The 14,650-nt window shown below is 33.0% G+C and overlaps 1 protein-coding gene across 1 annotated transcript; it reads left to right on the forward strand.

Annotated features, from left to right (window-relative positions):
• The first annotated feature begins 12,349 nt into the window (after positions 1–12,349).
• On the forward strand, positions 12,350–14,040 carry LOC133814367 (uncharacterized). The gene is made up of 5 exons (XM_062247336.1): positions 12,350–12,487; positions 12,590–12,681; positions 13,269–13,292; positions 13,389–13,602; positions 13,978–14,040. The coding sequence occupies exons 1-5, from the start codon at positions 12,350–12,352 to the stop codon at positions 14,038–14,040; spliced, it is 531 nt and encodes a 176-aa protein (XP_062103320.1).
• Positions 14,041–14,650: the final 610 nt, after the last annotated feature.

Raw genomic sequence — 14,650 nt, forward strand, 5'->3', positions numbered from 1 at the left:
CGTTTTACATTTCCACCCCCTCCCTTACTACAGAATCTGAAAAAATTGACCCTCCAAACATTATCTTTGGTAGAATGTTAATGAACAAACCTTTCCAGAGGAAAAATCTGAAGAGCTTCTTCCAGGCATTATGGCAGGACAGGTCAGGGGTGATAATTGAGGATGACACTGATGATATTTTCATAATCACGTTTAAGTCAAAGATATTGATGAATAGAATCCTAAAGGGTCAACTGTGGCATTTTTCTGGTCATATCTTCGTCTTGATCGAATCGACTGGGACAGATCAGATCTCTGTGGAGGATTTTCAATACATTCCTTTTTGGATTCAGATTCACGGAATCCTATTGCGAAACATATCCTCACCATTAGCGCTACCACTAGGGGAGAAGATAGCCAACTCTATTGGAAAATTCCTTGAGTTTGATCCAAGTAGGCGGCATACCTTTCTGCGACTAAGGGTTCTTTTAAATTCCTCCCAACCACTGTCCAGAGGAATTTTCTTGAATCTAGACAAAGAATAGGACAACATATGGGTCTCCTTCCGATTCAAACGTCTCTCTACATTCTATTACAACTGTGGGTATTTTCTTGATTGTGGTGCTCTTAGAGATGCAATCGATATGGGTTTTAATCCAACCTTACAGTACGATGAAACACTAAAAACATCTGGTTTGACGAACATGATTCCAACTGCTTCCTCAATCTCTCACTTGGCCTATGGATCAAAGAAAAAATCTATGGCACAGCGTGCTAAACAGGCGACTTTATCTTATGCACAACCCTTATCTTTGGATTCGTTGGTCAAACGACAAAAAACGGGAACAATAGGTAAAATTCTTATCGTTATTATTTAAAACTCTTAAAATTTTCTCTACGTATCATAATTTGTTTTATGAATAATATTTAGGAGAAAACTCAACCTCCTCGAACAGACAGTCAGGTACAGAGATTGTTATAGGAAATATGAAGAGCAATAAGCAAAAGGAGATATCTTTGGACAATGATAAAAACACCTCATCATAGACCAAGAAGCCACACAAGGAAACATATATGCCAACTCCCCAAGCAGTTCTTACAATCTCTTCCCAGGAGGTGCATGTTCACAATGAAGGAAAAATAAAAGTCCCAAAAGCATGAAGGAATTGCTTTAAAGATAAAGAAGATAAGAATGATGGTTGTTTTTCTAATTTGTCGGCTCGTATTTTAGATTTTATAATTTCAAATAATAATATTGAGTATTTGAACTTTCCTTTCTTCCCCTCTTTTTTCTTCTTTTTTTTGTCCTCATTGTTAACTTTTGTAAGAGGGTTTCTTGGATTGATTTAATAAGAACCATGGTTCTAAAACTTTTATGGTATGGAGAAATATTTTTAATTTTCTATTACATATTGTTGTGTTTATGGATTAAGATTTTTTGTTTGGGAAGTAAAATTTATTTTGCTTCGATGGCAATGTGCATATTCATTTTTTTTAGTACTAGGGTTGAAACTAAATTTATTATGAGGAAGAATTATTTATATTTCCAAATAATGCTTGATCAATTTTTATTTTTATTTAATATAAATAATGACAATTAAAATAAAATTAAAAATGATAGGAGTGGGAAGAGTGAAAGTTTTGCAATATATTAATGTTAGATATGCATAATAAAGTTGTTTAATTACTATACATATATATAAAGTTGTTTTTTAAAATGTTAGATATGTCTTTAAATTATGAAAATCAAAATAATAGTGGTCTACAAATTGTCAAATAGTAGTAACTAAAAGCATGTATGTATATCGGCCATATATAATTGATGGAGTAGTGAATAAATTTAAAACAATATATAACCCAAAACTCAATTAAAACAATTTGATTCACATACATTTAGAAATTTTCACAATATTAGATGAAGTGGTGAATAAATATAAATTGTATTATTTGATTTTCATCTATAAATAAGAAGAAATAGTCAAAGATAGGTATAATGAATATAATAAATTAGAATATTCATTATTTACAAATAATAATTATGAGGAAACTAAATTTATTAAGAGGAAGAGTTATTTCTGTTCCAAAGAATGCTTGAACAATTTTTTCTTTAATAGAAATTTTATACAAATAATGACAATTAAAATAAAATTATAAATGAGAGGAGATGGAAGAGTTGGCGTTTTGCAATAAATTAAAGTTATATATGCATATATAAAATTGTTTTATTACTATACATATATATAAAGTTGTTTTTTGAAATGTTAGATATGCCTTTAAATTATGAAAATCAAAATAATAGTGGTCTAAAAATTGTAAACTGGTAGTAAATAAAAACATGTACATATATGAGCAATATATAATTGATGGAGTGGTGAATAAAATTAAAACAATATATAATCCAAAACTCATTTAAAAAAACTTGATTCACATTCATTTAGAATTTTCACAATATTAGATGGAGTAGTGAATAAATTTAAATTATATTATTTGATTCTCATTTTTAAATAAGAAGAAATAGTCAAAGATAGGTATAATAAATATAAAAATCATAATATTCCTTATTTACAATTGATACCAGTATGATAAGAAAAAAGCTATCATAATAAATTGCATGAAAAATGAAGGAAATATTCATAATTATTTATGATATGGAAGAGATCACTATTAATTATATTAACTTCATGGAAAAAATTCTATAGCCTACAACATTTATAAATAAAATAGCAAATATCATAAACTTGGTCCAAAGTTTCCACTAATCCCATATTCATTTTCTCTCCAAAGTTTCCACTAGTCCCATATTTGTTTTTCTCCCCAAATGGCTATTGCTAGTGGGAATGCAGAGGACTCAATGGAGAAGAAGCTATGAGGGAATTAAGATTCCTCATAAAAAAAAATAGACCGGAAGTAATTTTTCTAATGGAAACAAAACTTACTAAAGATAAGGTAGCAACAATTTGTAAGCAACTCTCTTACGATAATGGCTTTGAGGTCCCAAGGATAGGACTAGGTGGAGGGTTAATGCTGCTATGGAAAGAAAATGTAATGATCTCAGTACAATCATCATCCTCAAATCACATAAGTTGCTTTATAAGTTTTGATAATCAACATTTGTCTTGGCACTTCAGTGGCTTTTATGGTCACCCAGCAGTATCCAATAGGCACATGACATGGGAGCTCTTACAAAATTTGTGAATAGTAGCACATGGGCCATGGTTAGTGATGGGGGATTTCAATGAAGTTCTAAGTCAAGCTGATAAAAATGGAGGGCTACGAAACGAACACCAAATTGAAGCGTTTCGAAACACACTAGAGGTATGTAAATTACAACCTTTGGATTATAGAGGTAATCAATTTACTTGGCAAAGATTTTGTGAGGATGGCCTCTTACAGGAGAGGCTGGATTGGGCAATGGTTAACGAAGAGTGGAAAGATAATTTTACTTCAACCTCTTTAACACATCTAGACTTCTACCATTCAGATCATAGAGCGCTTCTCTTAACTCTTCAAGATGAAACTGGGTCCGACTTTTTAAGAAACAAGAAAAGACCTCGTTTTAAATTTGAAAATATATGGTCAAATGAGTCAGAATGCAAAGAAATTATAAAAAAGTGTTGGAAACCTTTTTCTTCTTCCTCCTCCCTTCTCGCAACTATGAGTAATATTCAAACGTGCTCAACTAACTTATCCACATGGCACAAGTCAAAATTTGGATCCTTATCCAAAGACATCAAAGAAACCTATTCACGAATTATCCGTTTGCAGAATTCACAAAAACATATGGAAGACCATAGTGAGTTACGACAAACAGAAAGAAAATTGGATGATTTATTGCGCAAAGAGGAAGTCTTTTGGCACCAACGATCTAGAATACAATGGCTAAAAGCAGGAGACCAAAATACAAAATTCTTTCATCAAAAGGCAAGAGAGTGACAAAAGAACAATTCAATTAAAGGTACTATAATTGATTTGACTTTATATTTCGATCTTCAAATATGTTTCACAAAATGCTTAATTATTGAGTGGTGAAATATTGGCTAACAAAGTCTATATAACAATTAGGGATCCTTTCAAGGCACAATAATAGATAGAAACCAAAGAAAATCAAGGAATAATTATAAAATAAAGATACAAAACCAATAATAAACTAATTTTCCTTTATCATACATAACAAGATATATATCATTAAAAAAACAAGCTAAAATGGGCAGGCCATAAAATTTTTATTTATGAAAATAACCTTTCCAATATTATATGATAGGCATTTTCAATGATGGAAACGAATGGTGCACAAGTGATAGTGAGATCAGCGAGATCACAATGAAGTTCTACAATTTTCTCTTCACTTCTTCGTCTCCTTCAGAAGAAAAAATTGAAGAACCATTACAAGGAGTTCATACTCCTGTTTCAGATGAGATGAACATGAGTTTAGAAGCCCCATTTTCCTTGGAGGAAATAAAAGATGCAGTCTTCTCTATGCCTGTAGATAAAAGCCTAGGTCCAGATGGTATGAGTGCACTATTTTACCAAGAACATTGGGATATAGTTGGCCCGTTAGTATCAAAAAGTATTCTAGAATGCTTAAATGGAAGTGAAGATTTGTCTACAATTAATTCAACATTGGTTTCTCTGATTCCAAAGGTGAAAAATCCAGTTACTTATCAGTGATTTTCGACCAATCAGTCTATGCAATGTCCTATATAAATGCATTTCTAAGGTATTAATTAATAGATTAAAACCTTTCCTAGCTTCACTCATCAGCTCTACCCAGAGTGCTTTTGTCCCAGGAAGACTCATTACAGATAATGCACTTATAGCCTATGAGTGCCTTCACAGTTTAAAATCTAAGAAGTCGGGGAGGAAATCATTCGCAACAATGAAATTAGATATGAGCAAGGCGTACGACAAAGTTGAATGGATTTTTTTGGAAAAAATATTAATTAAGATGGGATTTCGACCTTACTGGGTTAACAAATTAATGAAGTGTGTAACTTCAGTTCGATATTCATTTCAAATTAATGGAGTAATCTATGGAGAAGTAATTCCATCAAGAGGGTTGAGACAGGGGGACCCTCTATCACCTTATCTTTTCCTGGTTTGTGCAGAAAGTTTTTCAGCTTTACTACAACAAGTAGAAAGTAGAAAGGAAATAAATGGACTAAGAATAGCTAATACAACTCCTTTCATTACCCACTTATTCTTTGCAGATGACAACCTCATTATCATCTAGGCATCTGAGAGATCTCTACAAGCTATACAAAACATTTTTTCTCTATACTCGACATGTTCTGGACAGGTAATGTTTTAAACCATTGCAATTAAATTCTGGAAGACACAATAAAGGCATTCACTAATAACTAGCTCCAATTAGAGATATCAATACATATATTTTTCCAATTATTCAAATATAGCTATAACTATTATCTTTCTTTTCTACGCAGATGATCAACTTTACAAAGTCTTTATTATATTTTTCTCCAAATACTTCGGAAGAGATTGCCACTTTGTATACATCCTCTCTAAATATGAAAAGAACTAATTCTATAGAAACATATCTGGGTCTACCAATGTTGGGAGGTAAAAATAAGAGAATTTTGTTTAATTCAATAAAAGACAAAGTTTGGATGAGGTTACACTTATGGCAATCAAAGCTTTTTTCTCAGGCTGGTAAAGAAATCTTACTTAAAGTTGTTATCCAAGCTATGCCAACTTATCTAATGTCATGCTTCCGTATACCAGAAGGTTTGTGCCAAGAAATTGAAAGAATACAAGCCCAATATTGGTGGGGTTCTACTACTGAACAAAAGAAAATTTATTGGCGTGCTTGGCATAAAATGTGTAGACCAAAGTGTGAGGGAGGATTGGGATTCTGTGGTTTTATTCAGTATAATCAGGCACTTCTAGCAAAACAGGCTTGGCGATTACTAATAAACCCTACATCCCTTCTTGCAAAAGTATTCAAGGCAAGATACTATCAACATACAAGTATATTGGAGGCTAGAGAAGGTCATTATCCTTCAATAACATGGAGAAGTATCATCTGGGGTAGGGACCTTTTACGAAGAGGATTGCGAAGACGTATAGGAAATGGAAAATAAACTTTGGCCTTTAGTGATCCATGGATCCCAAGACCTCCATCTTTTCTCACGAGTACAATTGATATAGCTGATCCCCTTAGAGTACATGATCTCATTGAAACTCCTGGTTCGTGGAACATGATAGAGTCCAACAATTTTTTAGTGCTGCTGATGCCGAAAACATCTTAACCATACCTCTAACTCAATTTGATCATCCAGATTCGTGGCTCTGGCACTATACAAATCATGGGAACTATTCTGTCAAAAGTGGGTATAATCTAGCCTCAGCTATGGACTCTGCACTGCCCTCTTCTTCTGTTACATTAATAGCAATGTGGTGGAAGTCCTTTTGGGGAATCAAAATACCATGTAAAATTCTACATTTTGCTTGGAGAGGCTACCATGAAATTTTGCCCACTCTTAAAGGTTTAAATCGACGCAATATCTCTAAACACAGTGTTTGCCCACTATGTGGTTTTGGAGAGGATTCTAATGCACATGCTGTCTTTTGGTGTCCTTCCTCTAAAGAAATATGGGATCGGTGGGATTATCCTTTCATGTCACATAGGAAAGAAGACATTTCCTTTAAGGAGATTCTACTCTATGCCTTTGAAATTTTGGAAAAAGAAAACTTTCAAAAAAATGCTCATCATAGCTTGGGCAATTTGGTTTGAGAGGAATAAAAGAACACATGGACATCCAGCAAGACAAGGACACTAAGTGTTTGAATGGGTAACCCGATATTGGGAGTCGATAAGAAGTACACAGAGAACGACGGAGCAACCCATACAAAATGCAACATCTACAAATCAAAGAAGAGAAGATTCGGGGAATCAATACAATATCTTATCAGTAGATGTTGCATTATCTAACCAGACAGAAGCGATAGGATTTGGAGCAATCATCCTCTCCCCAGAGAAGGAAGTTATTGCAGCTTTATTTAAGCCCTTAAAAGGTAAGTGTCGTTGTTCTTTAAGTTAAAACTTACTACAAAATCTCAAAATTAACTGATAAGAGGCATTCCAATAAGTGAGCAAAAAAGGTAAATGGTTATATCGATCTTTGGAAACTTAACCAAAGGTATTCATCCCTTTGGTTAAGGTTATCTTATTGTTCTTGAGGAATGTTTGTTTATAGTTTTTTCATTTCCTTAGTTTTGTTTTTGCCTAAGCTCTCTTATGAATTATTTTGCAGGAATGTTGTCAGCCTTTCAAGCAGAAGCTATAACACTGTTGGTCGTACTCAATTGGGCTCAAAGGCTTGGAATTCAACTGGACGTTATCTTTTCTGACTCCCTTTCTCTTGTCTTGGCTTTAAATAATAACATAACTTATCAAAATGAACTGGGGATTATTTTTTCAGACATTAAAACTTTATTGTCTACTTTTCCGGGGCATCTCTGTCACATGTTGGCTGAAAGTTTAATAATCTGGCTCATGGATTAGCAAAGCATGCCCTTAAGCTAGACGATGAGTTTTGGTGGATGGAGGAAACCCCTCCAATTTGTACTCTTTTTCCATTATATTCTGAATAGTTATAAAACCTATTCCAAAAAAAAATAAAAAAGTTAACTAAAAAATTAAAAAGTGTTCATCACCATTGTTCTTCATTTTCATCAAAATCTCCAACCAAGCGTAATGTTCATCAAACCAGACCCAACAACATCATCACGGTACATTCATCTTGATGCTCTTAATCTATTTTTCAACCAACCAACAAATCCATTTCAGATTGCATAAGAAAAAAAAATTTAGATCTATCTCTAACAAATTTCATAAACACTATCAATCAAAGCTTCAAAACTAGATCTGTTTTTCGAATTTCGTCGCACTTTCTCCCCTTCACACCCACCATCACAGTCAGTCGGCGAGTGAACATCGCCCACCACCACCTCGAAACCATAGTCGCACCAGGAGCCCCCTACCGCGAACCCCGCAGCACCACACTCCAGTCGTGAAACCCAGGGAGATGGAAACCCCAACTGCTGCACCAGGTTTCCTCTGCGTTACCCTTTGCCGCGAACCCAAGGAATCCCGAGCCCCCACCACCACACCACGTCACACCCCACCCAGGGAGACGAAAACCCCTACCACTACACTAGGTTTCCTCCTGCTAAGAACCCAAGGAAACCCAAGCCCCCACCACTGCACCACGTCGCACCCCAACTCGAGTTTTCTCCGACGATCTACAAATCTAGAAGAAGAAGAGAGGTGGGGGGGGGGGGGGGGGGGGGGGGGGGGGGGACAAGAAGAAAAAAAGGAAGAGAGAAATTTTTTAATATTTATTATTTTAGTTTATTTTTTCAGAGTTTAGTTTTTATTAATTGAGCGTTTGATTTGATTTTAATTTTAATGAGATTTTAATAGTTCTTTGAGTTTCAAAATGAATAATTTTTATGCTGCAAATTTTTTTTTAAATTATTATAAAAATGGATTTTATTTGATTTTTAATATTTAAATGAATTTATAAATAAAAATTAAAAAATAAATAATGTGGACCAACCACGTACTGACATGTGGGTAATTACCTGACACTTAACAACCAAGTACCTATCACGGTAAAAAAAAGAGACAAAATGTATTTTATCTGCAAAAAAATCTTAGGTATTAAATTGTAATTTTGTGCAAAACTTTTGTATTTTCACCATAAATTATTCTATTAAATTTTATTATTTAAGTTAAAATAGGATGCAAATATCATAAACATAACTTATTTGTACTACATTTTTATATATAAAAAGAATAGATAGTGGTGGCAAAACTATTCAAGTAGATTCAAATCTTGCAATTAAATACTTATATAAAAATTTTGACAGCAAAACTATTTAAGTAGTTAACATTCTTGCAGTTAAATATCATTTAAAAATTTTGATAGCAAAACTACTTAAGTAGTGTATTTTCTTGCACTTAACTCTCTGCCGTTAAGTCAACGGTTAAAACTAGGGCTTTTTTTAATAATACATATATATAAAAGTTTTAGTGCATTTATACGGTATCTAAAAAATATATTCATTTATATATAACTTTAAGTGTTTTGTGCAAAAATACCATTTGCAACCAATCTCTCTACCATTCAGCAAAAAAAAAAAAAAAATAGTCTCTCTCTTTCTTCTCTTCCAGCTATAGCAAACCAGAAAGAATACCGATTGCTGGGTCGCTGGGTCGGAAGGAATTCCCGTCATTGTTGGTGGCTGGGTCGCTGGGTTCCCGTCATTATTGGTGGCTGGGCTGCTGGGTTCCATTGTTGGTCTGGTTTGGGTATTGATTTTTGGGTTAACATCAGATATTTGATTTGGCATTGTTTTGGGTTTTCTTATTCTGGTTTTCCCAATTTCAGGTAAGATCTTATTACTTTTGTTGCTCTGTTTTTTGTTGTTTGGTGTTTCAAGGGTTGCTCTGAATATTGAATAAGATGGTTATTGGTTGCTCTGTTTTTTTTTTATATTTTCTTGATTGATTTGGTTGAATCTGAATGGGTTGCTGTAAATTCTTAGGTTGCTGCAAACAAGTGATTGGAAGTGAGTAGGATAATAGAGCTTTTGTCAATTTCATGAAATGAGGTAAAACTGAATGTCTGGGTTGCTGATTATGTTGCTGAGTAGTTTCTTTAAGTTAAATGAAGGTTGCTGACAAGCTTGCTTAAGATATTCTCTATTGTTTTTATATTTTCTTGATTGATTTGGTTGAATCTGAATGGGTTGCTGTAAATTCTTAGGTTGCTGCAAACAAGAGATTGGAAGTGAGTAGGATAATAGAGCTATTGTCAATTTCATGAAATGAGGTCAAACTGAATTTCTGGGTTGCTGATTATGTTGCGGAGTAGTTTCTTTAAGTTAAATGAAGGTTGTTGACAAGCTTGCTTAAGATATTCTATATTTTATTGATTGATTTGGTTGAATCTAAATGGGTTGCTGTAAATTCTTAGGTTGCTACAAGCAAGAGATTGGAAGTGAGTAGGATAATAGAGCTATTGTCAATTTCACGAAATGAGGTAAAACTGAATTTCTGGGTTGTTGATTATGTTGCTGAGTAGTTTCTTTAAGTTAAATGAAGGTTGCTGACAAGCTTGCTTAAGATATTCTATATTTTTTTTATATTTTATTGATTGATTTGGTTGAATCTGAATGGGTTGCTGTAAATTCTTAGGTTGATGTAAAAATATTCATAAAAGAGGATTTAAAGAGGATTGCTGATCATTTTGAAGAAGGTGTGAGAACAAGCAATTGATTATCTTTGGATTTAAAGAGGATTGATTGAAAGGAGGTAAATATTTATTTGTACTTTGGTTAGAACAATTGGTAGCTTAATTGGGTGTTTAAAAGGTTGCTATAAATATCGTACATGTTTATTATTGTTTACTTATGTTACTAATAATTATTTGAAGAGTTTACGTAAGAGTTTGTTTATTTGCTTAAGGGGTTATAGAGGTTGCTGAATAGGTCTCTAATTTGTAGTTTAATGTGTTAATAAAGTTGATGAAGATGTTGCTTAATGGGTGCTTAAGGGTTTATCATCAAGGTAGATTGTAAGTTGTTTAATAAGTTGCTTATATGTTATTTACAAGGTATATCTTGCTTGCAGGAAATGGATAGCATTGCAGTTTTACTCCAACACAATGGACAATGGGATCAAAACAAAAACTATATCAACTTTGATGTTTGTGGAATAGTAATAAGAAATGACTGCAACTACAACAACTTGATTGGTATGATTTGCAATGAATTGAAGCTGCAACTTGATTCTACACTTTTGACAATACAGTATCAAGTTAAAGATGGATACCCTCCTTTAAAAATAGTTGATGACTCACAATTGAAGTTCTACATAGAGTTGAAGAAAAAGGAAACAAATTTCACAAAATATCCTTTGTGTCTCACAATTGAATTCAACTCAATGCAGCAATCTTTTTTCTCAACTAGGAGTACAACAACACATAATCAACCATGCAATGAAGTTGCACAAACAGAAGAAGCAGCATCAAATTCAGATGATGAACCAGTTGATTATTTGGTTGCTAAAGAGGTTGCAGACTTTATTGATTATGCAGAGCTGGTGTCCAATCAGATTATAGAAATGATAGATGAAAGAAACATAAATAATGAAGAAGAAGTGATTGACATCGACGATGATTTAGTCATCACCAACAACCGTCACCAAGAGATTGCTTTGTCTCAAATATATAAGGACAAAGAAACATTGAAGACTGTTTTGAGCCATTATGCGATAAATAATCATTTCCAGTATTGTGTACAAAAGTCATGTAAAAAGGAATATCTAGTTGCTTGCCTTGATAAAAATTGCAAGTGGATGTTACGAGCATCAAGGAATGGAAACACAAATCAGTTCATAATTAGAAAGTTCAGCCACATTCACACTTGTGCTTTGGAGATAAGATTAAAAGACCAACGTCAAGCAACCTTAACAATCATTGCAGATATGATCAAACACAAGTTCACAAACATCAAAACAAAGTACACAACTGCTGATATAGTGAGGGACTTGAAACATGATCATGAAGTGCAAGTCAAATATAGCAAAGCTTGGAGATCTAGAGAAAAAGCTATTGAAAAAGCTAGAGGAAAAGCAGCTGAATCTTATGCAGAATTGCCTAGTTATCTGTATATGTTGCATCACACAAATCCAGGATCCTATATTGAACTAAAATCAGATGAAGATGGGATGTTTTTATATGCTTTTGTAGCATTGAATGCTTCAATGAAAGGCTGGCCCCATTGCATTCCTGTCGTAATAGTTGATGGGACTTTCTTAAAATCAACATATGGAGGGACATTATTGGTTGCAGCAACTCAAGATGCTGAAGGTAAAATCTTCCCCCTAGCATTCTGTGTAGTTGATTCAGAGAATGATGATTCTTGGGAGTGGTTCTTTGACAAGTTTAGGAAAGCTTATGGTGTAAGAGAAGACATGAGCATCGTTTCTGACCGACATGAAAGTATTATAAAAGCAATCAACACAGTGTACCCAGAAGTACCACATGGGGCTTGCACCTTCCATCTGCTCAAAAACATGAAAAGCAATTTCAAGAAGAGTTCAAAAAAGTTCAAGGATACATTTTTTGCAGCTGCGAATGCATACACTGTGAAAAAGTTTGAGTACAAGATGAAAGAACTTGATAAGATTGACAAAAGGCTGCAACCTTACCTACAACAAATTGGGTATCACAAATGGGCAAGGATTCACTCTCCAACCAATAGATACTCAAACATGACATCAAACACTGCATAATCTTTGAATTCTGCAATTGTAGCAGTAAGAGAGCTACCAATTTGTACGATGCTAGAGTGTTTACGAGCTTTGGTGCAACGATGGAGTTGGACTAATAGGAACATAGCAAATGCAACCTCCACAAAGTTGACAGACAAGCATGAAGTGATCCTGAATGACAACTACATTTACTCATTGAAGTTAACGGTATTATTCTTTATTAAAAATACATACTTCATTTTCATTTAATTTAACTTCACTACACATACAAAACTAACAATATTACTCTTAATAATAAAAAAAAAATAGGTGCACCCAACAAATCATATTGTGTATGAAGTTCATGATGATGGCAAGAAATCAATAGTTGATCTCAATTCAAGAACATGCACATGCAACAGGTTTAATACTATAATTCAATTTGTTATTTAAATATTTTATTGCGGTTGCTATGGTTTGTAGATTGATAATATGTTTATTTATGTGTTGTGTATGGGTTTTATAAAGTTGCTTAAAATTACAAGAGTTGCTCAAAAAAATTTGTTTTATATGTTGTTTTTGGGAATTTTAAGTTGGAAGTTGCTGAATAGGTTGCTAAATAATTGATTAAAGAAGTTGTAATAGTTGCTGTATGTGTTCCTTGTAATGACTGGTAATTCGTGGTTCCGATTGCTTCAGAGTTGCTTAAGTGGTGGAACAGTTGTTGTATATGTTGCTTAAAATGACTGGTAGTTGCTCAATCAGTTGCTTAAGAATTGCTTAATTAATTGTAACAGTTGAAATATATACTGCATATAATGTTTGGTAGTTGCTGAACAGGTTGCTTGTAAAAATTTTGTATAAGTTTGTTATAAATATTTGATTTATTTGTTGCTTAGGTTGCTTATGAGTTGATTTAAAATTGGTTATAATAATGATTGTGAGCTGTTAAATAAGTTGATTACGGTTTAACATGATGTTTAAATATTATGGTTTAACATCATTTTAGGTTGCTTTACAAGTTGCTTGAAGGGTTATGCTTTTTATATGGTTAAATAATGAAAGAGAAATCACCTATTATAATGAAATTACTCTAGTTGTTTTTATACGATTGGTTATTTTTCAACAGATTTCAAATGGATCAACTTCCTTGTGCCCATGCAATTGCTGTTTTTAAAGAAATGAATCAAGATCCTTATCAATATTGTTCGCTATATTACACCAAGGAAGCCATGGTTGCAACTTACAAAGAAAGTATATACCCACTTGGCAATGAAGACACTTGGCAAATACCTGAACATATCAAAGCTGTGAAAATACACCCTCCAGAAGGAAAAATAAGAGTTGGTAGACCAAAAAAAAGAAGATGTAAAGCTGCATGGGAGAAAAGCAAAAAACCAAAAAAAACAAAACAAATGTGGGAATTGCGGTCAAAGTGGACATAACAGAAAGACTTGCAGAGACCCTCGAAAAAAAGATTAGATATTAACTTACAAAAACATACATTATTTCTTCATTTTATTTTCAATTCAATATGCAAAGTTCAATTGTTTGATTTATACAATGATTTTGGTTCATTTCCTTTATGTTTTACTTTAAAATTACTAATAATATCTTGAGTTCTTTAATATATAAAGGTTATTAACTCTATAAGTTTATTGTTAATTAATCTACTTAATATATTGCTTATGTTTCTTTTTGGGTTGCTGTATTTGTAGTCATATAGAATTGCTCACAAGGAGGCATTATATGTTAATTTTGGAGATTATGAGTTTCTTTAGGTGTTGCTAATTTTTTTTGTTATAATGGAGATTGTGGGTTGTTGAATAGATTGTAAATGATTGCTTAAAAAAATGCAACGGTTGTTGTATATACTGATATAAAGGGATTGTGGGTTGCTGAATGCTTAATAGTTTCCAAAAAAAAAATTGATTTATATGTTGTTTTGGGGGATTATAAGATGCAAGTTGCTGAGTATAGTAATTAATAATTACTTAAAAATGGTGCTTAGAAATTTTAAGTGTTGCTTAGAAGTTTTCATAGTTTTTGGACAAATTGTTTTTTGTAATTGATGGTAGCGTAAGAGTTCAATGGGTTATTTACATGTGGTTATTTAAAAGGATTTTGAGTAGGATGATTAAGGGTTGATTTATATGTTAATTTAAAAAAATTTATTTGGAAATTATCAAAGAACGATAATAAATTATAGAACAATTATAACAAAAAACTAATCAACACAACAACATTAATAAAAGTATCTCTTAAGTACAACCAATAAGCATTTTATCTTGGCAGCAACAACATCTACATTAATAAAAGTTTCAAATTGAGTTAGTGGCTCTGCCTAATCACGACAAAGCATACTCTCGTGCACTCTCATATCCACATTCT

Source organism: Humulus lupulus, chromosome 1 (assembly GCF_963169125.1).
Source record: "Humulus lupulus chromosome 1, drHumLupu1.1, whole genome shotgun sequence".
NCBI lineage: Eukaryota > Viridiplantae > Streptophyta > Magnoliopsida > Rosales > Cannabaceae > Humulus > Humulus lupulus.

Coding starts and splice junctions, on each gene's coding strand:
- LOC133814367 (XM_062247336.1), top strand. CDS start 12,350: ATGCTAGAGTGTTTACGAGCTTTGGTGCAACGATGGAGTTGGACTAAT. Junction 12,682..13,268: donor AGAACATGCACATGCAACAG/GTTTAATACTAT, acceptor ACATCATTTTAG/GTTGCTTTACAAGTTGCTTG. Junction 13,603..13,977: donor CTCCAGAAGGAAAAATAAGA/GTTGGTAGACCA, acceptor CTGTATTTGTAG/TCATATAGAATTGCTCACAA.